Here is a 23,785-nt window from a genome sequence, read left to right as displayed (position 1 = left end):
ACTAAAGAACGCCAACAAGAAGAAGAGACTTATTTAGAATTCATTGCACACTTAACCAGCATGGCTATCACAGCAATACGCCATCCCATCTGGTTTGCACTTAGTGGGACTATAATTTGTTTTTCAACAGGACAATGACCCAAAACACAACTCCCGGCTGTGTAAGGGCTATTTGACCAAGAAGGAGAGTGATGGAGTGCTGCATCAGATCACCTGGCCACCATAATCACCTGACCTCAACCCAATTGATATGGTTTGGGATGAGTTGGACCACAGAGTGAAGGAAAAGCAGCCAACAAGTGCTCAGCACATGTGGGAACTGTTGGAAAAGCATTCCAGGTGACTACCTCATGAAGCTAGTTGAGAGAATGCCAAGAGTGTGCAAAGCTGTCATCAAGGCAAAGGGTGGCTACTTTGAAGAATATCAAATGCCAAATATATTTTGATTTGTTTAAAACTTTATTGGTTAATAGATAATTCCACATGTCAACAACAGGCTCAAATCGGTCTTATGTAGCAAAATGTGATTTTTTTTTATACATTGGATAAAAGTAGAGACTCATAGCTACAAAATTGTATATCATACGCTACAGTTGAGGAACAATGGGAAAGTAATTTTGCTTTCAAAGTTTATCAACTTTTGAGAAAATGGCTTTTGAATGTTTTGGTAGTACTATTGGAGAGACGTTCTTTGTCTACGCCCAAGCTAACTTGCTAGCTACTTCCTGACATCTAAGTGAGAGAGAACAGCGCACTGAACATCACTCGCCCTAGCAGAGCTGGTTAGGCTGTTATGTTCTCCAGAGTGTTGGTGACTGCAACTGTGTTATCAGATTGTCTGTTCGTAAAATCAGAGCGTTTCACGTTCAGAGCGCACACCGGAAGCTCTGGCTGAATAGTAGGGTTGATCCCAACGTTCTGACCTTACAACAGCAGTCAAGCACCCGAGCTAACGGGCTAACATCGGCTAGCTTGCTAGCTACTTCCATACACATTATGAGAGAACACCCCACTCTGACCATTTTACTCGCCCTAGCAGAGCTGGTTAGGATGTTTTCATGTTATTCGGAGCATTGGTGACTGTAACTGTGCTGCTGGCAACAATTGTATTACGCTTTTTTGCCAATGTTTACTGACACCGGCCATTTTGAACGGGTGTTGAGTGTTCGTAAATTCATCAGTTATTCTGCGCTCTCTGGCACACTCAAACGAGAGTGTTCTGAAAATCGGAGTAGATGGCCAGACGGAATTTATGAACGCACCCAAAATGGTTACTTGCATAGTGGAGTATTTTGTTAAGACATGTAGCTAGCTAGCTCTGCAGGTAGCTAACCAACCAGGTTCATTGTTAGCTAGCTAAGGAAATGGCACCGAGATACAAATAATAAGGTCATACACATAACGTTAGCTAGTGAGCCAGCCAATTAAACAATTAACCATAATCACAACTCATGACGTTACTATCCTGCATGAATCTGCAGGTAGCTAACCAACCAAGTTCAATGTTAGCTAGCTAACATTAGGCTATATCTAGCCAAGCAAATGGCTCTTTCTGTCAAAATTACAAACATGTCATATCTGAAAATGTAGCTAGCTAGACTATCTTACACGTATACATAATTCATGGTTGGACGCGTCTCCTGTCAGATGCCATGGTTGCCCTTAGTTTGAAGATGTAATCCGGAGACAGGTGTACTCAATCTCAGCTATCATACGCGAATTCCAATGATTTCAAAACTCAGTTCTCCAGAAAGTGGAGAGCACCACTTATGCAGTTTTAATACACAATTTAAAAAAATTAAAGCAGCACTAGACAGGATTACCTAGACATACTGACCAGCTCAAATATGCTATATGGCAGACCAATCCCAACTCCTCTCTCGGCATGTCCAGCCCACTCATTATCTCAGCAAATCATGGCTAGCGGGAAGGTTGCTCGCTTTTTCTGTGGCTAAACCAACTAGGCTTGTAATTTAAAAATTGTATTCGTATTTACAGATGGCATACAAGTTTGTTATTAAGGCACATGAAAGTTAATTTTGATTAAAAAATATGTTTTACGTTCAAACGGCTGTCCTGTGAAGTAGTGACCCGCGACATACGCCTAGTTTCCTGAAACGGATCGCATACGTGTTATTTCATCGTTTTGATATCTTCACTATTATTCTACAATGTAGAAAATAGTAAAAAAATAAAGAAAAACCCTTGAATGAGTAGTCTGTCGGTCCGTCTGGATATCGGTTTGCCTGTCTGGATGTGTGCCTACCCTTTCGGTCTGGCTGTCTGTCTGCCCGTCCATCAGTCTGCCTCTACTGCAGTGTCCATCTGTCTGTGTCTGTGTGTATCTACTGCAGTGCCCGTCTGTCTGTTTGTCTGTGTGTATCTACTGCGGTGTCTGTCGTCGTGGTCTGGATGACTCTGTTAGTTCTGCAGTCTCAGGCCTTGCGGCAGAGAGATGGATGTAGCGTGATGGAGCCCGAAGACACACAAACACACTCTATCACTCTCACACCACCCTGCTGCACCTTCAGAGTCAGACGCGCACCTTTACCCTGTGCTTTGCTCTAGACACATTCCCTCAGCGCACATGCACCTGCTCAGCCTGCCACACCAGGGGTTCAAAATAGAGGCATCTGAAAGCTGGGGAGCCGACAAGACAACGCTGGGCTCATCCATTATGAGAGCGGGAGATGGAGGGGGAAGGGACAGAAAGACAAAGAGGGAGAGGAGGAGAGCGACAGTGAACTGCTCCTGATTCTCTCCTCTGGCTGGTGATGGGAGCAGGGAAAGGAGGGATGAAGGAAGAGAGGAAAGAGGGAAGGACGATGCCACAGCTGCACACAGGTTTAGCTCTTAGCTCTATCCAATTAGCTTGTCGAAGCACAAGGCGACACTGGCACCGCGGCACACCTGGCTAGCGCTAGCTAGGTAAAGATAGCACAATCAGCTAGTGTAGTCTACTGACCTAGTCAGCTCATTTTAAACTTGCAGCAACCTGCCCAGCTAGGTTCCTCCTGAGCATGTTGAAAACAAATCAAACCAATATCAACAGTGACACAGTCAACTTTGACACGATGAACTATCTTGTAAGATAATAAATGGAACACACAACAACAACATACACCACCCTACGGGCAACAAGCCTCCTGAATCTTTCAAGACACGTCAAGACAAGACTGATCATTAGCGGTGTCAGAATGATGCTTCATGTACTCCCATGTAGTGTTGTTTTGCGTACGAGTAGGGGAAGGGGGGGGAATTATCTTATTGTCATGTGTTGCTGATGTTCAAAAAAAGAATGATGCTTCGGGATAGTAATTCTGTGTTATGGTGGGCCTGGGGCAAACACACAGACCGACTGGAGAGACCAGACTGGAGAGACCACAGGTCATTGTGGGAGCTTTTGTTTTCCCTCACAGCATGGGGTAAGGTGCCGTGCTTTGGGCTGGGCATCAGTAGACCAGCAGCAGCCCCGTGTCTGACCTCTATGGTCTCTGTTGATGGACAGAAGGACTGGGGCACATCTGGAGGCAGTATGGCTATACGGGCTGGGTGGAGTGGGTGTGGGGTAGGGGGGGGGGGGTCTTGTGTGTGTTCAGCCGCCAGCAGCTGGTCACAGAACGTGTAAAGACGGACAACGCCGCTAGTAGAATCCCTCTCGGCCCACTTTAATCACGGAGACTCTAATAAATTACATCATCACACAAGCACATGGACAGCGCCAGACATTAGGATGAGGAGGTGGAGGAAGAAGAGGAGGCTGAGAGGAGGTCCTAGTAATAGTTTAAGGCATGAGCAAGACATTTGGGTTGAACAAATTTGAAAGTACCATAGAATTAGCCCGAGTCTGTTCTTGTTGGAGGATATATCTTTTTTGCTGTTTTAAAGATAATTTCCTGCAATTCTACCCATTATTGTCATGGGGCAGAGGGAAAGTATTGCAGTTTTTAAAGCCAATTTCCTGTAATTCTACACATTTTATTATTACTTATATTAGTATAATTTACCTATCTAGCTAACATGGGATAGTAGTTGATCTGGACATTTCTGACAGGTTATAATAAATTTACAGCATTTCACTCACTCAGACAATAAAAAACTGCTAAAGTTGCCCAATTAAGCAGGAGGGATGGGGGGCAACTTCCTGTCATGAGCGGTGCTCACAGGAATAGACTATTTATATTATGTTATATGTTCTGCCGAGGTATTACTTTAGGATTGTCTGGAAAGACACATTTTGTACCCACAATGAAAAACTTGAGCTCTTAGTACCACCTGGTAACCGAGGCTAAAACTTTAAATAGAATGCAGGTCAGATACTGTGGAATTTCCTGTTGCCAACGCCATTGAATTAAGTACAATGGTGGAGTGCAGCAGAGAGACAGAATGTTTGACACGTGATATTTAGACTCAAGACATACATAAACCCACACAAAAGTTCACATTAGGTTAACTTCGCCAGTTATAGAGCGACTGTCGAGAGAGGCTACTAGAAACCAAAAATTCCAGAAGAATTCAGTTCATGGTTGTGACCTGGTAGAGTAGGGTTCGTCAACTAGGCCACATTTTTTCTGAGCTAATAGTCAGTCGGGCCAGAACATAATTAGCATATAATATTAGCACAATTAATAGGCATACACTACAAATTGAACAACATAATTAACCCATCTAATTAGTACATACATCATCATTTCAATGACAATAACGTCATTTCCATCTGAATACTATCAGAAAATCCCCAATGTCTCTATTCAATTATTATTTTTGTCTATTTCTTTGTGAGTTGATTGGTGGGGGAAAAAACAGATCTACAGTATGTCAACATTAGTTCAGGAAAAATTAACTTTGAAGCAAGAGAAAAATCGCTCTCAAAAAGTACCAAAAGAAGAAAGAAAAATATCTATGTTTCAAGGATGGACATAGATATCTCACAATCTTTCTCCAATGCCAAGCCAGTGTGTATTATTCGCAACAGAGGCTCGTCGCAGACAAAATGAAGCGTTCAACTGCTGTTTAAACACACACGGCAGCAGAATCCCGACCCGACAACAGAAAGTCACAAGTGCCTCCCTAAAAGCGTCTTGGGTTCTAACCAAACACACAACATGCCGTTCACAGACGTGGGGTATTTAAAAAGTGCATGGTGACAGTTTGAGGAATTGGCTACTGACAAGTCTATTGATAGCATAATTGAGTCTGTCAAACAGGTGTCCCTGTCAGCGTCGACAGCCGGCTGCCACGTCCATGCACTGGCGGATGATGTGCATAGGATCGTTCTAGAGGGGCTCAATCAGATGGAGCATTTTTCTCTGGCTACTGATGAGAGAACTGACAACACCGATGTCACACAGTTGTGTGTATATGTCCATTCTTTTGATGGAAATGAATTTAAAGAAGAGCCGCTGGCACTGATTCCCCCTCGAAGGACACACCACCGGGGACATCATATTCACGAAGCTGAAAGAATTGTTTACGCAGCAGGGCCTTTCATTCGAAAAAGTAAACGTTGTGGTCACGACAGGGCGGGCGGGCAGACACAGGGGCCTGGTCAGCAGGTTGAAGGAATTCACCCCCCAAATGAATGGGTTGTATTGTCTCATTCATCAGTGTGTGCTGTGAGCCAGACTAAACGGTGAGCTAAAATATGTAATGGTTAAACTAATGCGCATAATCAACTTTGTCAGGGGGACATCAAGCACCCAAAACCGTCGTTTTTGCAAGCTTTATCAGAGGCCACCCACGATTATCTCCTGCTTCCCAACGACTTGAGCTGGCTGAGTAAAAGAAAAGCGCTGGAGTGGTTTTGTGAGCTGCATGACGAGGCTGTGGATTTTCTCCAAAAAAAGCTAAATGACGGCAGCAGCTGGTCACCTTGGTATTCCGGAAATTGAGGAATTATTTTCCAATGTTGCTTTTTTGGCTGAGTTATTCTGTCACTTAAATGGGTTAAATCGTCAGTTACACGGAAGAGGGAAAACAGTCGTGGGCATAGTGGAAAAACTTGAGGCCTTTACTAGGAAACGTGACTTGTTGGATTTGGACTTCAGCACACTGAAGAAATGACAGGCAGAGGGACCAGGCCGCAGCATTGTCACAGAGGCGAGGGAAGATTTCATCAAGCAGCTGAGGGACAACTTCTCCACCAGATCTGAAGACTACAGCATGCCCAAGGATATCGTTGCGTTTTTACGTGATCCTCTCAACAGTCCACCCAGGAGGAGAATTCTCCCCCCTTGCTAGGAAAACGACGCCGTTGCTGGATGAGGCCGCAATTCAAACTGAGCTGATAGAATTCCAAACACTAAGCCAAATCAGCGATGCGCTCAGGAGTGCCAAGTCACTGTGTGCGTTTCGGGTGGCATACTCAGAGGATTTACAGCCCAAATAAAGAAACTTGCATTTTATTATGCTAACAATGTTTGGATCGACTCACATCCTTTTCCTCTGTGAACGCAATCAAGACTCACGACAGAAGCCGGCTTTCAATCGAGGACTGCCTGCGCATCAAAATCACATCCATCTCACCCGACATCCACATGATCATGTACGAGTGGAAATGCAACTTTTTATATTGAGTAGGTAACATAGTAGCCTATATGATCGCATTTAGTAAATACTATCATTATTTTGAGTGCTTATCCAATACTATTTACAGTGCATTCAAAAAGTATTCAGACCCCTTGACTTTCACACAATTTGTTACGTTACAGCCTTATTCTAAAATTGATTAATTCATTTTTTTTCATTCATCAATCTACACACCATACTCCATAAGGACAGAGCAAAAACAGACTTTTTGAAATGTTTGCAAATGTATTTAAAAAAAAAACAGAAATATTACATGTACACTACCGTTCAAAGTTTGGGGTCACTTAGAAATGTCCTCGTTTTTGAAAGGAAAGCCAATTTTATTGTCCGTTAAAATAACACCAAATTGATCAGAAATACAGTGTGGACATTAGTCATTTACAACATTAACATTGTAGCTTGAAACGTCTGATTTTTAATGGAATATCTACATAGGCGTACAGAGGCCCATTATCAGCAACCATCACTCCTGTAATCCAATGTCATGTTGTGTTAGCTAATTCAAGTTTATCATTTTAAAAGGCTCATTGATCATTAGAAAACCCTTTTGCAATTATGTTAGCACAGCTGAAAACTGTTGTTCTGAATAAAGAAGCAATAAAACTGTCCTTCTTCAGACTAGTTGAGTAACTGGAGCATCAGCATTTGTGGGTTCGATTACAGGCTCAAAATGGCCAGAAACAAATAACTTTCTCCTGAAACTCGTCAGTCTAATCTTGTTCTGAGAAATGAAGGCTATTCCATGCAAGAAATTGCCAAGAAACTGAAGATCTCATACAACGCTGTGTACTACTCCCTTCACAAAACAGCGCAAACTGGCTCTAACCAGAATAGAAAGAGGTGTGGGAGGCCCCGGTGCACAACTGAGCAAGAGGACAAGTACATTAGAGTGTGTAGTTTTAGAAACAGACACCTCACAAGTCCTCAAATGGCAGGTTCATTAAATAGTACCCGCAAAACACCAGTCTCAACGTCAACAGTGAAGAGGCGACTCCGGGATGCTGGCATTCTGTTTTTTATTTTGAATAAATGTGCAAACATTTATGTAGGATGCTACATTTTTGTCCAGTTGTCATAGCAAGTGGGCCTAATTAAAATATGTCACTGCTGTTATGCCACATTTTGTTCTTGTGAAAGATGCTGTGAAGCCACATAGCCTACCTCAGCCAGTTGCTAAGTTATTTTATAAAGGCCTAGGCTCGAACGAAAGACTCCAATTAAGGCCTCATGTTGTTTGTAAAGTCAAATTATTGAAATGATTTGCTCGACTGGTGTCGTTCTTCTCCATCTGTTGCTGTGCGCCAGCACCAGGCGCTGTTCACCACCTATTGATTGCGCTGCGGTACGTTTCGGCACCCACAAAATGGTTCGATGCCTGCTTTATTAGTTATTAGTCTCATGCATTCTCTCTCCTCATGAATTAAATTCAAATATAACTTTTGCATTATTTAGGTGGAGTTACTGCCTTCTTGGGACATTGCATTTGGGATTTTTTGCATTTTGTATTCCTATAAAAAAAATATATATATATTAATAATTCATTTGGGGGGGGCAAATAATATTGCTGTGGGCCGCAAGTTGGGGAACCCTGTGGTAAAGCCTATAAAAGATCCTGTCATAGTGTCCATCATTGAATAGCTTCTACTATTGAACAGTTGACCTTTTGGTCATATGAATGACCAGTTCAAACATCTCAGAGTTGACCTATGGAATAAGGTTGCAGGCCAGGTTTCATTTACCAACCCCCCTTCAAGAAAGTAATGAAAAACCTTACAAAAGGTTAAATTCATAGGAATGACCTGGCATGGCCTCCATATTAGGATCTCAGATGACCAGTGGACAGTTGACCTCATGTGACTGACCAGTTCACAGTTCATCCAACATCTGACAGTTACAACATTTAGCATATGGAAGTGCCTTCAACAGTGACTCTATGCTTTTATTTTCTGTGTTCTGCTGCTAACTAACACTGTCTGTTGCGGCTCACCTCTGTGACTGCCTGGCGCTCTGCCTTCACTCTTATATGAGAGAGAGAGAGAGAAAGAGAAGACAGAGACAGAGACAATTAGACCCAATAATAGCCTTGCTATTGAGAAAGGCCGCTGTAGGCAGACCTGGCTTTCAAGAGAAGACAGGCGATGTGCACACTGCCCACAAAATGAGGTGGAAACTGAGCTGCACTTCCTCACCTCCTGCCCAATGTATGACCATATTAGAGACACATATTTCCCTCAGATTACACAGATCCACAAAGAATTCAAAAACAAACCCGATTTTGATAAACTTCCATATCTACTGGGTTGAAATACCACAGTGTGCATCACAGCAGCAAGATTTGTGACCTGTTGCCACAAAAAAATGTCAATCAGTGAAGAACAAACGCCATTGTAAATACAACCCATATTTATGCTTATTTATTTTTCCTATTGTACATCGTTACAACACTGTATATATACATAATATGACATAATGACATTTGTAATGTCTTTATTATTTTGGAACTTCTGTGAGTGTAATATTTACTGTTCATTTCTATTGTTTATTTCACTTTTGTATATAATCTACTTCACTTGCTTTGGCAATGTTAACATATGTTTCCCATGCCAATAAAGCCCCTTGAATTGAATTGAGAGGAGGGAAGACAGAGACAGAGAGAGGGGGGAGGAAGGCGGAGGAGAGAGAGAGAGAGAAAAAGAGGAGAGAGAGGGCTGTGAGGCGAGGGAGGGAGGGGAAGGAGAGTGAGAGAGGGGGTGAGGAGAGAGAGGGGGGTGGAGAGAGAGGGGGTGAGGAGAGAGGGAGGGGGTGAAGAGAGTGTGTGAGGGAGGGAGAGAGCAAAAAAGAGGGAACAGTGAAGTATGTGGGCCATGGCGCCGATGCCGGTCACTTATGACATGATTAGTCCATACTTACAGTTACAGACGTGCAAGGCTCTCTGATTGGTAGAGTACACTGAGGTCACAGGGTAGGCTTTATCAAATGGGGTCAACGTATGGGTTTCAATGCACAAGGAGGGGGACAAAGACAAGAGGATTGGAAAGGGGCAGGCCAGGCAGCAGTACAATGACAGCACAGGTCAGGACCTCCTGTCCAGAGCTACACAAGGACAAGTAAACAAAGGGAGAGGAGAGGACAGGCTGTACACACAGGGACACAGATGGATGTAATGTGCCACTTACAGACACCACAAAGACTTACAATCAGTGCAAAGAAAGGCAACACAACGATAAGGGTTCTCATTTAGCTACAGTACAACAGGGTTTGGTTAATAGTCACTCAGTAGCCATTAGACTTAAACACCCCCCCCCCCCCCCCCCCCAATCAAATCCTTGTGGATTCCTTACGCATTAACTAACTTCAAACAAATTCAAATTATTAGTAATATCTCTATGCTGAGAATAGTTTATTCTAAAATAAAGTAGTGTTCTTGATATGTTACCACCACACATTTAGGAGTGGGGAACTCCACACGTTCCAAGGCCATGATAAAAATAAAATAAAGTTTTGTTTATAATTTTAAAAAAGAAAAAAGATTGTGTTTACGATTCCAATGTCTCCTCAGTGAGTAGAGTAGTGACCTGGTTGAATCTGCGAGAGAACGTCTAGCCTGACGTCTCGCATCTGGAGTCATCAGGCACAAGCAGTCCTACTTCGAGGCTAAATAAAGCATCAATTGTCTCAGCGGTCCGTCTCTCTCCCCCTCGTTCGTTCGTTCGTGTGTGTGTGTGTGTGTGTGTGTGTGTGTGTGTGTGTGTGTGTGTGTGTGTGTGTGTGTGTGTGTGTGTGTGTGTGTGTGTGTGTGTGTGTGTGTGTGTGTGTGTGTGTGTGTGTGTGTGTGTGTGTGTGAGAGAGAGAGAGAGAGAGAGAGAGAGAGAGAAAGAGAAAGAGTGTGCAGGTGTGTGTGTGGCGTGCTCCACAAACCTCCACTGTCTGACAGAACATAAATCTATCTAGAGCTCCCACCCCGGTAAAGGAAAGTCTACTCTTTCTCTTATCCCCGATCAATATCACACCATCATCATCTCACTACGACGGACAGGAGGATACGGTGGCCATATGTACTCTTACCAACAATCCTGGGCTCGTGATGTCTTAAGACAACAGACGCTTTTCGTACAAGGCTATTATCAAATGGGCTTGTTAACAAAGTGTTGGTGGCGACTGAACAAAAAAACAGCCGCACATACACTCATCTCTCACGGAGAGACTGCAAATGAGTAAAGTACGCCAGATTTTAGTTCTGGGTTAACCGAGACAACACACACAACTCCTGCAACGGCATGTGATGGAGTTTATTTGAGGACAGGGACGGGAACGGGAACGGGGGTGCATGCAAGGGAGATGGGGACAGACGGGAACGGGAACAGGAGTGCAGGGAGGGTGGGTAACATCTTGTTGCCACCTGGGACCCTGGCGTGGGCGCCGCGGGATGTTGACTTTACATAATGGCAGTTGACATGGCTGAGGCCAGGAAAAACACTGCGTGCCCCGCGCCAAACCAATAAACAAACTGCAGGGCAAACTAAGTCACCACAGCTTAACAGTTTACACAGTAACTAGCTGTGTGGTCAACAAACGTCTTACTGCAAATGTATGTGATGCTTAGCATTTGTTTTCTGTACTGAAAAGTACTGTTGGCTGCTGTGTGGACTGAACACTTAAGACAGTAAGTAGAATTAGAATCTCTGTTAGAGTTCGTGTATAATGGTCTCTTGAAGCTAGGGGGCAGAATTTCTATGTTTGGAAAAATAACGTTCCCAATGTAAGCTGCCTATTTCTCAGGTCCAGATACTAGAATATGCATATAATCGACAGAGTAGGATAGAAAACACTCTAAAGTTTCCAAAACTGACAAAATATTGTCTGTGAGTATAACAGAACTGATTTTGCAGGCGAAAACCTGAGGAAATCCAACCCGGAAGTGCCTTTTATTTTGAAAAATCACTGTTCCATTGCCTGCCTATCGTCCATTTAAAGGGATATCAACCAGATTCCTTTTCCAATGGCTTCCTCAGGGTGTGAACAGTCTTTAGACATAGTTTCAAGCTTTTATTCTGAAAAATGAGCGAGATTTATCAAAACGCGTCAGTGGATAGACGGAGGTCCTTACATTAGTTCATGCGCTCGACACTGGTTGCTCGACATTTTCTTTCTCTCCAGTATTGAATAGTTTACAGTCCGGTTGAAATATTATCGATGATTGATGTTAAAAACAACCTGAGGATTGATTTTTAATAACTTTGACATATTTCTACAAACTTTACGGATACTTTTTGGAATTTCCGTCAAGCCTTGATGACCTGCCTAAGGCTGTGGAATACTGAACATCATTTGTTTGGCGCGTTGTTTTTTTGATATAAAAATAATCTTTATCGAACAAAAGGAACATTTATTGTGTAACTGGGAGTCTCGTGAGTGCAAACATCCGAAGATCATCAAAGGTAAGCGATTAATTGTATTTCTTTTCTGGCTTTCGTGACCAATATACATTGCTGCTAGGTGTTCTTAATGTTTTGTCTAGTGATCGATAAACTCACACAAACGCTTGGATCGCTTTCGCTGTAACGCATATTTTCAAAATCTGACACGACAGGTGGATTAACAACAAGCTAAGCTGTGTTTTGCTATATTGCACTTGTGATTTCATGAATATAAATATTTTTAGCATTTTTTTATTTATTTGGCGCTCTGCAATTCAGCGATTGTTTACGAAAAGGGGATCCGTACGTCAAGAAGTTTTAAGAGCCATGGTCAAGGTGAATTTAAAAACCTGAATGTTGAATCATTATCATCAAAAGACAGACGCCGCTAGAGGGGAAGGCGAGCTGAAGTTTTAGTCAGATTAATGACTCGCTAATGTACCGTCTCTGGATAATAAACTTTGCAGGCTCAGAGTGCGGATTTCCTACCAGAGAGATACGAGAGACTAACGTAATCTGCCTAAGAGTTTTTTGTGGGGAGAAGTGCTTAATCCGACTATACAGCCTACATGGTTACCCGTACATCGCGCGGACATGGTAAAAGCGCTTTGCAGGGAAAAACAAAGGCGGAGGACTACGTTTGTAATAAACCCTTAATAGGTTCTGTTCACCTGACCTAAAATAGCTCACGATCAAATGCCGACCCCATTATCTACCGAGAGAATTCACAGCTGTTGGTATCATGGATTAGTACATTTTCAACCTCTCACTATCCAGGCTTTTGTCCCCACTTGCTTCAAGATGGCCACCATTATTCCTGTACCCAAGCAAGCCAATGTAACTGAACTAAAATGACCAAAATGCTGCAAAGAAACCACAACTAAAGGACACCAATAAAAAGAAGATACTTGCTTGGCCCAAGAAACACGAGCAATGGACATTAGACCAGTGGAAATATGGCCATTGGTCTGATGAGTCCAGATTTTATATTTTAAGTTCCAACCACTTGTCTTTGTGAGACGCAGAGTGATGAACGGATGATCTCCGCACGTGTGGTTCCCACTGTAAAGAATGGAGGAAGTGGTGTGATGGTGTGGGGGTGCTTTGTTGGTGACACTGTCAGTGAATTATTTAGAATTCAAGGCACACTTAACCAGCATGGCTACCATATCATTCTGCAGCAATACGCCATCCCATCTGGTTTGCGCTCAGTGGGACTATCATTTGTTTTACAACAGGACAATGACCCAACACACCTCCAGGTTGTGTAAGGGCTATTTAAACATTTACATTTAAGTCATTTAGTAGACGCTCTTATCCAGAGCGACTTACAAGTACATACATTCATACTTTTTTGTACTGGCCCCCCGTGGGAATCGAATCCACAACCCTGGCGTTGCAAGCGCCATGCTCTACCAACTGAGCCACACGGGACCCACAAGCAGGAAAGTGATGGAGTGCTGCATCAGATGACCTGGCCTCCACAAATCACCTGACCTCAACCTAATTGAGATGGTTTGGGATGAGTTGGACCACAGAGTGAAGGAAAAGCAGCCAACAAGTGCTCAGCATATGTGGGAACTCCTTCAAGACTGTTGGAAAAGCATTCAAGAGTGTGCAAAGCTGTCATCAATGCAAAGGGTGGCTACTTTGAAGAACCAAAAATATAAAATATATTTTGATTTGTTAAAAAAAATGGGTTTCTACATGATTCCATATGTGTTATTTCATAGTTTCGATGTCTTCACTATTATTCTATAATGTAGAAAATAGTTTTTTTTTTAATAAAAAAAAAAAAAAAAAAACTTGAACAAGTAGTGTCCAAAAGTTTGACTTTTTTTGCTCAGAAAACTTGGTGGGCCAAATAAAACCACAAACCGCCAAAATCAGCCCGCGAGCCACCAGTTGAGGAACCCTACTCTGTTTTAAAGTCACCATTGGCCTCATGGTGAAATCCCTAAGAGGTTTCCTTCCTCTCCGGCAACCGAGTTAGGAAGGACGCCTGTATCTTTGTAGTGACTGGGTGTATTCCGACACCATCCAACGTGTAATTAACAACTTCACCATGCTCAAAGGGATATTCAATGTCTGTTTTTTGTTTTTTACCCATATACCAATAAGTGCCATTCTTTGCAAGGCATTGGAGAGCCTCCCTGGTCTTTGTGGTAAATCTTTGTTTGAAATTCACTGCTTGACTGAGGGACTTTAAAGATAATTGTATGTGTTGGGTACAGAGATGAGGTAGTCATTAAAAAATCATGTTAAACACCATTATTGCACACAGTCCACGCAACTCATGTGTTTTTACTCAATAACTTATTTAGGCTTGCCATAAGATACAGGTTGAATAGCTATTGACTTTTAATTTTTATTAAATTGTAAACATTTCTAAAAACAATCCACTTTGACATGATGGGGTATTGTGTGTAGGCCAGTGACGCAAAATCTTAGTTTAACCCATTTTAAATTCAGGCTGTAACACAGCAAAATGTGGAAAAAGTCAATTGGTTTAAATACTTTCTGATGGCACTGTATGTGCGAATGTTGTTAAACGACTACAGCTCAGCTTTTAACACCACAGTGCCTTCCAAGCTTGTCACTAAGCCCGGGGCCTTGGGTCTTAACACCTCGCTGTGCAACTCGATCCGAGATTTCCCGTCGAGCAGACCTCGGGTGGTGAGGGTAGGCAACAACACCTCCGCCACACGGTCCTCAAGACGGGGGACCCTAGGGGTGTGTGCTCAGCCCCCTCCTGTACTCCCTCGTCACCCATGACCGCGTGGCGAAACACGGCTCCAACTCAATCAGAAAGTTTGTTGATGATACGACAGAAGGCCTGATTATTAACAACGACGAAACAGCCCACAGCGAGAGAATAGAGCCCTGGCAGAGTGGTGCCAGGAAAATAACCCCTCCCCTCACGTCAAACAGGAGCTTATCGTAGACTACAGGAGAGAGAGCATGCCCCAATCCACATAGACGGGGCCACAGTGGAAATGGTCAAAAGCTTCAAGTTCCTCTGCGTGCACATCTGTGAGGACCTAAAATTGGTCTCGCCACAGTCATTGTGATGAAGAAGGCGCAACAGCATGGAAAAGAAAAAGGGGACACCTAGTCAGTTGCACAACTGAATGCATTCAACCGAAATGTGTTCCCCGTATTTAACCCAACCTCACAAACTTCTACAGATGCACCATTGAGAGCATTTTGTCGGGCTGCCCAACGCATCACCGGGGGCACACTGCCTGCCCTCCAGGACATCTACAGCACCGGGTGTCACAGGAAGGCCAAAATGAAGATCATTAAAGACCTCAGCCACCCGAGCCACTGTTCGCTCAGATACTGTCCGACAGACGGAGACAGTACAAGTGCATCAGAGCTAAGACCGAGACAACAACAAAAAAACGTATTTTATCAGGCCATCAGACTGTTGAACAGCCATCACAGTTGTTTTCGATTAGCACCACTTTTCCACTTCATATGAACTAGGCTACTTTTCATATAAAAGTTAATTCGTTAGTCCGTCGAGCAGTCTCCTGCTAGAATGGACGATATGCATCTTCTAGCGATCTATTGATAGGCTAGGCGCCTTGTAGTCATAAAGCGAGCAATGACAGGGAAACACAGCAGAGAGGAAGAGGCAAATCGAGAGGTTTCACTCTTGCCAAAATATGTCCAAAATAAGCCCAATGCATTTCTATGGGCTTACTGTGGATCTAAGCTTGTAGCCTGCCTTCCCACCCTTGGGACGACTCCCATTGTTAGGGCGGAGGCATGAGCATCTCGTCATTATAGAATGGGTAATTACAATAAACTGGTCTTAAATACATCTGAAACCAAAGGCATTGTATTTGGTTCAAAAAATGATCTTCGACCTAAACCGCAAGTGGAGCTGTCCGTAAAGGGTGTGACCATTGAACAAGATGGAGTAGCCGAACTCCTCGGAATAACATCGGATGGTCAATGATCATGGTCAAGTCATGTTGACAAAGTTGTTGTGACGATCGGGAGAGATACGTCTGTTAAATATAAGATGTTCTGCGCTTGACACGAAGATCAACTGTACTAGATGTTCAGGCTTTGATCTTGTCCCACCTTGATTAGTGTCCTGTAATATGGTCAGGTGCAGCGAAGAAAGACCTAGCTAAGCTGCAGCTGGCTCAAAATCAAGCAGCTCACCTTGCCCTTAACTGCACGCACAGAACTATCCACAACGGGCATGATAGTCTGACGGTTGAGGAGAAATTGACTACTTCTCTATAACTCTTTTTAAGAGACATGTGTGCGTTGAAAATGCCTAACCACTTGTATAATCTATTAACATACACTTCAAAAACAGACATACATAACCCCACCAGACACGCCACCGTGGGTTTCTTCACGGTACCCAAACCAAAAACAGATTTAATGCGGCGCTAGTTATGTATAGAGCCATGTCATCATTGTTACTCAGGTAGAAAGTCCAGGTTTAATAAACAGATATAAAAAATAAAAAAACATTGTATCACAGTACCTCTACTCTTTCTAAAGCTCTGATTTAACCGTACTATTAATAAGAATATGTATATATGAACCGTGTGTAAATAGTATTTTTTGTTGTCTCTCAGCGTCTTTCCTATATATAACTTATTTGTTATGTTGTTCTTGTCTATTACTGTTCTGTACTTTGTCATGTATTCATGTGGACCCCATGAAGAGTAGCTGCTGCATGTGCAGTAGCTAATGGGGATCGTAACAGCATGTGAGCGGACCTGGAGCGAGCAGCGGAACGTGCCCAATTTGTGCCCAATTTGACTGGAGCGTGGAGCGAGATTCCCAAAGGATGAAGCCTCTGCCTTCTCGCCCGCTCCATTTTCACTCCAGTAGAGCGCTCACTTCACCAGCTCAGGGCGTGCCCCGGCCCAGCATGCATTTGTACTCTACTTGTGTGCTGCTATAGACCCTTGCTTTAGTTACTGTCAGGAGTTCGCTAAATATTTTCAGAAAGACACTGATAAAACACACAGTTGCAAAAACAAGGTGACTTACAAAGATGAGGACCAAGAGCAAGAGAGGGAGTGCGGTGATGTCGTGTCCACAACTAAATAATCATTGTGGAATCTGAAAATACACATATCCCCAAAGCATGATGGTGTACTTACTACGTGAACATGCTAAAAAGAAACAAGAAATCTGATCTCGTAACAGTGTCTTTAATTTATGTTATATCATCTATACAATAGACCATCATTGATCTTGGCCCAATAGGCCAGGTATATTCCAACTTCCAAGGAGCTTTCCATTTTGATTGGTTTATTTTTCCTAAAATCATTTATGCCTACCTATAGAAACAAATATACAACTCTAGATCCCTGCCCAGCCAGGCAAGAGTGGCCAAAAGGGTGTTTAGCATCCCCGGTGGCTCTGCAAGCGTCCGCTGCTGGCCTGCTCTCCAGGAACCATCACAACCATCGCATGAGCCTGAAGCCACAGACTTCTGACCAAACTTGTGTTTCCCAAAGGCACTGTAGACTGAGCCTAATAAGGCATTTGTTTTTTAATGTGTATTTAATTCTAAGTCAGTCACAGCCTAAATGCACAATTTATAAACTATAATGACTTAACACAACTAAATGCTGTTTAAAAGCTGAGCACTTAATGCCCCTGACTCCCTACCAGCCTTGTGTGTCGAACTCGCAAATGCTTCACAATGTATTTATTTGTGGGATATAGCCTTGAAATAATTGAAATAATACAGCCTAAATAATTCCTTTCATTCCTTATTAGGCTCCCTGACTGGCTCCGGACCTATTTAGAGTGTTTATAGGCTGTTTAATACGATGTTTATATGCCGTTTAATATGTAGCCGATTTGAAATGATGAGAGCTTCTTACATTCATCTTTTCATGTTTATGTAATACGTTTCATTCAAATCATATGGTTTCGTATCAATACTTCAAAACCAAATGGTAGGTCCAGGTAGTCACAAAAAAAAAATTGATGGGTGTTGGTTAAATTGTGATATTAATGAATGGAGCGAATTTGGGAGTGTCAGTTTTTTTCTTTCTGTGAGCGCAGAGCAGTGTTTAGTGGAGTGGTTGAAAAGGACACCGGAGCATTCCTATCGCTCAACTCCGCTCACACACTGGATCCTAATAAACTAAACTACTACAGTATGAGTAAAGTGCTTCCAGCGCAGCTAAGCCCCATCAAGCGCCAAAGGGCAAACCCCTAATGAGGGGCTGACCAGCAGTCACATAACATAGAAATCACATTAAGAAGAAATAGGACATTGAAGAATTAGAGGAGGAAGGACATGATTACGTTGAACGGCTGTTAAGTATCAGAGACCGTCACCGTGGGAGATATGTAAGTGAGCCTTCATCTTCCCCTTGAGAGACGTTATCGTCTTCGATGATTTACGATAGGTTTCTTTTTGATTCCTTCATCTGCCCATATGTGTAATGTGAGGACACAAAATGGTCGACCATTGCTCTGGTTGACAGGCAGTCTTCAGGCAATCAATCAATTACCAGTCGAACTGATGTATAAAGACCTTTTTTTACATCAGCAGTCACAAAATGACTTTACAGTAAGTGGGCCAAAAAAATCCATATAGCGAGAAAATACCTGAATTGATACGATAACAATAAATAGGACAAGACGTTTATAACAATGTGTACCGGTGTCGTTTCTTCTTCTATCCTTTAAACTAGAGAACGACCAAGCCGACTCGGGCGGCTTTGCCTTGCTGTATCCAATCATAGCAGTGGGATCAAGTTACAACTCCGCCATTTCTTGACAGATAAACTAGCCAATTGAGTTGTTTCGAATTGTGTCCTTGCAACCGAGTGGTTTAGAGATTTTTATTTATTAATTATCCCGATCACGAAAATGACTAAAAATACTAGTTTGATAAGCATCCGTGATAACAAGTCGTGATGTTACATTGGAGCCATTTGCATTGAATAGATTGTCATTTTATATTCTCAAACTAACAGCAGTGCCAACATGATGTCCTTCCATACAGACGTGACATGCTGGAGTGACGCTTCTATGCAAACGTTGTTGATTAGTAGGCTAATAAGTCCCAAATGGATTTGTTGATCATCTGTAGCAACATAGACTACCACTGATCAGCCAAAACAAGCTCAATAACCCAATGCATGCACACTCTCCTATTGAATATGCATTCACCCTGTATTGTGAATAGGCCTAGGCTACATCTTGATTTACCCAGTTTATTAAGAGAATTACCATTCAAATACAATTATTACCATTATGTTATGTATTTAGATTGTTTTTACCAAAGTCAAATGAATTGTTTGATCAAAAAAAATGATTGCATTATCCAAATTTAATGTGTTTGAACATACGCCTAAAATATCGGCCTTTGGCCTCCTTAACCCCCAAATATCGCCATTGGCTCTTAAATTTTTTTTTTTAAACTTTTTCAAAAACATAGTGGTCGTTCTCTACTTTAAACTACTACGTCTAGTTTGATGGTTGAAGCCATCAATTGTCCCATTAACAATAACTCATACTGGCAAACTTAATTAATTTTAAACTTCACCTTTCTCTAGTATAGGCTACTTATCATAATGAACGATATAAGCAATATGGCTGCGGTAAGTATAGTCGGTTTATCGTCCCAGCTCTTTTAACCTCCCAGTGGAATATCACGAAGGTGACAGGCATGGAGCTATGACAACAATCCTACAGTATCAAGCATCAGCAGTTATACCACATTATCATTGTACACAAGCTATATTCCACCAGAAGTCTATTGAATATGATGAATAGTCACCTATCGAGCTCGTGAGAAGGACCCTGTCGAGCGTGTGAGAATGAACCTGTTGAACTTGTGAGAATGACCCTGTTGAACTTGTGATCGAGTCACGTGACTTAGATGATTTGGAGCTGGTCGTCCAACATTCTTTGTAACTTGTAAAACAGAATCTGTTTATCGTTTCCACAAAATTAAACTCAGATGTCTAAATTGAATTCCTTTTAGGAAAAAAAAGAGGTCGAAACATTGACCGATTCTGTTTTAAATTACATTTGCGATTTTTTTTTTTTACAACTGTTCTACTTTCAATTGTATCGTATCAAACACATGGTGGAAAATCTAGAGACCTCTTCAATAAATAAAACATTAAAAGAGAAAATCAAAGTAATATGGCATACAATTTGAATCAAAACGTTTTGGGGGGGGGGGGGGGGGGGGGGGGGGGGTCATCAGGTCTACAGGGCTGTGGCCTTGGTTGTACAGGCCTGAAATATTAGGGACATGGTCAAACCAGGCATGTGGTAGCTGAGCATCCCTGTTTGATGTGACTTGATAGAAAAGCAGCTATCACTTCCCCGGCCTCCTGCCTCTCTTCTCACACCACCTCAACATCGGTAACACAGACTATGATGCTCATACACACACGCACACCCTTGCGCGCACACCCACACGCATGGGCGCAAACTCTCTCTCTCTGGCAATACATAAACATACTCTCTCAAACAAAACACATTTCTTTTATACTCTCCTCCATCGAGAAGATTCCAGTGTCACCACCCAGCACCTCTTAGACAGGCCTGTCAAGGCCTCCGATCTACAGACCCATGTTCCCAACGCTGTGGGAACATTTTCAATAACACTCGGGAACACTTCTGTGCCCAAGTTACAATAATGATGTTATTGTTGAAATGTAAATACACAGGTTCACGGCAAAGGTTTCCCCGAGTCATCCACATGAGTCAGTTACATTATGGGCTACAAATCCCATTGCCACTGACACTGAGTGTTTTGAGATCGACAAAGTTGCATGGCAGTCGGAATGCGCAGAATCACTGATCTACAAATGGCCAGGTTTGAAACCCAAATAACTTATCGTGATCAAGATGAGTGATTCTGTGCCTCGTCTTGCTCAAACTGAACAACTCAAACAATCAGTAAGCTATGCCATTAACCTGTTGGGGATGGGGGCGCTGTTTAGACTATTTATGCTAATGTGGCTAATTTTTTAAACGGCTTCCCACAAAATCCTTGATCGTACAATATGCATATTATTATTATTATTGGATAGAAAACAGTCTATAGTTTCTATAGGAGTTGAAATTTTGTCTCTAAGTGGAACAGAGCCCATTCTACAGCAATTTCCCTGACATGGAGTCAGATTTGAGAAACGTTGGCCACTTTTCTGAAGTCATTTAAACGGGCACTGTCGTTGCTATGACTATACGGACACTTCTTACGTCTTCCCCTGGATGCCTTTACGTGATGACGATTCCAACGGGCTCGATTGCTCGTTCACAGGCCCTACAAATGAAAAAAACCTTTAGCTAGCAAGTCTTTTCTTGCTGCGTAACGCGCGTGGAAGACACCGACCCTCTCCTGTTCCAAGCGTTAGTTTAGCCTGTTATATTTCTCCGGTCATCTTTTCACTCGTTATAGGAGTTACAAACATCACAAAGTAGTTAATTTAAAGCGTTTTATAGCAATTTATATCCGTTTAGTGCGATTTTGGGACATTTATTTTTGCAACGATGTGAAAAGTTGGTCACGCTTTTCAGTTCATCCCGAACGTAGTTGACATTTCCACATGGCAAGAGGACAGCTTTCCACCAAAAGACGATTTCTCCCAAGAAAGGATCCTTTGCCCAAGATACTGATGGAAGAACAGCTCAAGGTAGGACATTTTTATTATGATAAATCGTGTTTCTGTCGAAACATTTTAGTGGCTTAGGACGCCATGTTTTTTGACGTAGCTTCGCTTGGCGCAAACTGTATTGAAAAGTAAGGATAAATTAAAAAATGTAATAACGCAATTGTATTAAGAATTAAATTGTCTATCAATCCCTGTCCACCCTATATTTTTTAGTCACGTTTATGAGTATTTATGTATAAGAGTAGATCACTGTCTAAGTGGCGCAAGGACGTTTTCTTTACCAGCTTGTCTACATTTCACATTGTCTAACCATGATTTTGGTGGCTAAATATAAACATTTTCGATCAAACTGTATATGCATGTTGTAATGTGATGTTACAGGAGTGTCATCGGAAGAATTCTGAGAAGGTTAGTGAAAAAATTAATATCTTTTGGCGATGTTGACTTTTATCGCTCACTTTGGCTAGAATCAATGCTGGGCTGCTAATTGCTATGTGCTAAGCTAATATAACGATTTATTGTGTTTTCGCTGTAAGACACTTAGAAAATCTGAAATATTGTCTGTATTCACAGGATCTGTGTCTTTCGATTCGTGTATGCTGTGTATTTTTACGAAATGTTTGATGATTAGTAGTTAGGTAAACACGTTGCTCATTGTAATTATTCTAGTCCATTTGTGATGGTGGGTGCAATTGTAAACTATGCCATATACCTGAAATATGCACTTTTTTCTAACAAAACCTATCCCATACCATAAATATGTTATCAGACTGTCATCTAATGAGTTTTTTTGTTGGTTAGGGGCTATAAATATCTTAGTTTAGCCGAATTGGTGATGGCTACTGGTGTTGGTGGACAAATAAAAGATGGTGGAATATGCTAATGTGTTTTTAGGTAATAGATGTACATCTTTACATATTGTGTCTTCCCTGTAAAACATTTTAAAAATCGGAAATGTTGACTGGATTCATAAGATCTGTGTCTTTCATTAGCTGTATTGGACTTTAATGTGTGAAAGTTAAATATTTTAAAAAAATATTTTTTTTGAATTTCGCGGCACTGGTTTTTTAGTGGGGGGGGGGGGGGAGTGCCGCTAGCGCCACGCTGATCCTAGACAGGTTAACCTCGGGTTAGGTAAGAGGTCACAATGTGAATGGGGTCAGGCAGAGGGGAAGCGAGAGGGTCCACTCCTGTCAAAATCTGTCCATTCGGAAATACAGCGATAAGAAGACCTTCCTTCCTGCCTTTGGGACAACGACTCCCATTGTTAGGATGGAGACAAGACCATCTCGTCATTATATACACAGTATCTCTGGGTCAGGTTAGGTAAGAGCTCAGTGGTCAGGGGTCAGGCCTACCTTGGTGATGAGGGTGCGGTACTCCTCTACCTGGTGGTCATTGTTATGGCAACCGGCCAGGAGCTGCCATACCTCTCCCCTGAGGGCCTCTGGTACACCACTACGTACCAACGCCGGGAGCTGCTTGGGACGCACCGACAGGTTCAGGTGCCTGGGGACAGAGGGAGGGAGAGAGACAGGTTATCATAACAATCAGAATTATGTAACAGGTGTAGAGTGAAGTTGACCCTAGACGCTAATCTTAGGTCAGTTTAGCATTTTCCCCACTAATGCCGCATTTCCAACAAAGATTTACCCCAGTTTTTTTACGCAAAAGGCACAGACAATTTCTGTTTCCCTTTATGCGCACCGGCACCTGTGCCTCACTGGACCATGGCTCCTGCGGACCTGCTCAAATTTGAAGTCAAGGCAAGGGCCTTGGTACTTTTCAGCTGGCATTTACTGTAACAAGGGCTAACTGTGAACGACTTGTGGCGAGCAGCCTTGTAAAGAGTCCTTCTCACAAAGCAACAGTCTTGAGTGGCGCAGAGGTTGTTGATTCTGCTCGCCACAAGTCTTAAGTGTTAGTGAAACACTAACACTAGAGCTTACATTGACATTAAACACTGGCGGCCCACTGGTGTGGGGATAAAGGCGTCAGCATGCTTCAGTTGATGGCGCCTAGCCAAAACCGAACGAGTATGTTCGCATAATCCCTTAAAAGACCTTCGCTTGAAAAACAAGAAAAATATTGGCAATAGTACTGTTTGTCCATTTTGAGATGCCGTAGCCAATACTCACTTCC

The 23,785-nt window shown here is 42.5% G+C and overlaps 1 protein-coding gene across 5 annotated transcripts in view; it reads right to left on the bottom strand.

Moving 5' to 3' along the window:
• The window catches only part of LOC129818838 (rab GTPase-activating protein 1), a 139,728-nt gene that overhangs the window by 67,391 nt on the left and 48,552 nt on the right, over positions 1-23,785 (bottom strand). For all 5 annotated transcript variants that reach the window (XM_055875100.1, XM_055875101.1, XM_055875103.1 and 2 more), the window contains one exon: positions 23,002-23,152. In XM_055875100.1, the coding sequence (XP_055731075.1) occupies positions 23,002-23,152 (151 nt within the window). The remainder of the gene's footprint in view (positions 1-23,001; positions 23,153-23,785) is intronic.

This window comes from Salvelinus fontinalis, chromosome 21 (assembly GCF_029448725.1).
Source record: "Salvelinus fontinalis isolate EN_2023a chromosome 21, ASM2944872v1, whole genome shotgun sequence".
Lineage (NCBI taxonomy): Eukaryota > Metazoa > Chordata > Actinopteri > Salmoniformes > Salmonidae > Salvelinus > Salvelinus fontinalis.
The sequence above is the reverse complement of the archived record's forward strand: the minus strand, read 5'-3'. Positions and strand labels throughout refer to the sequence as shown.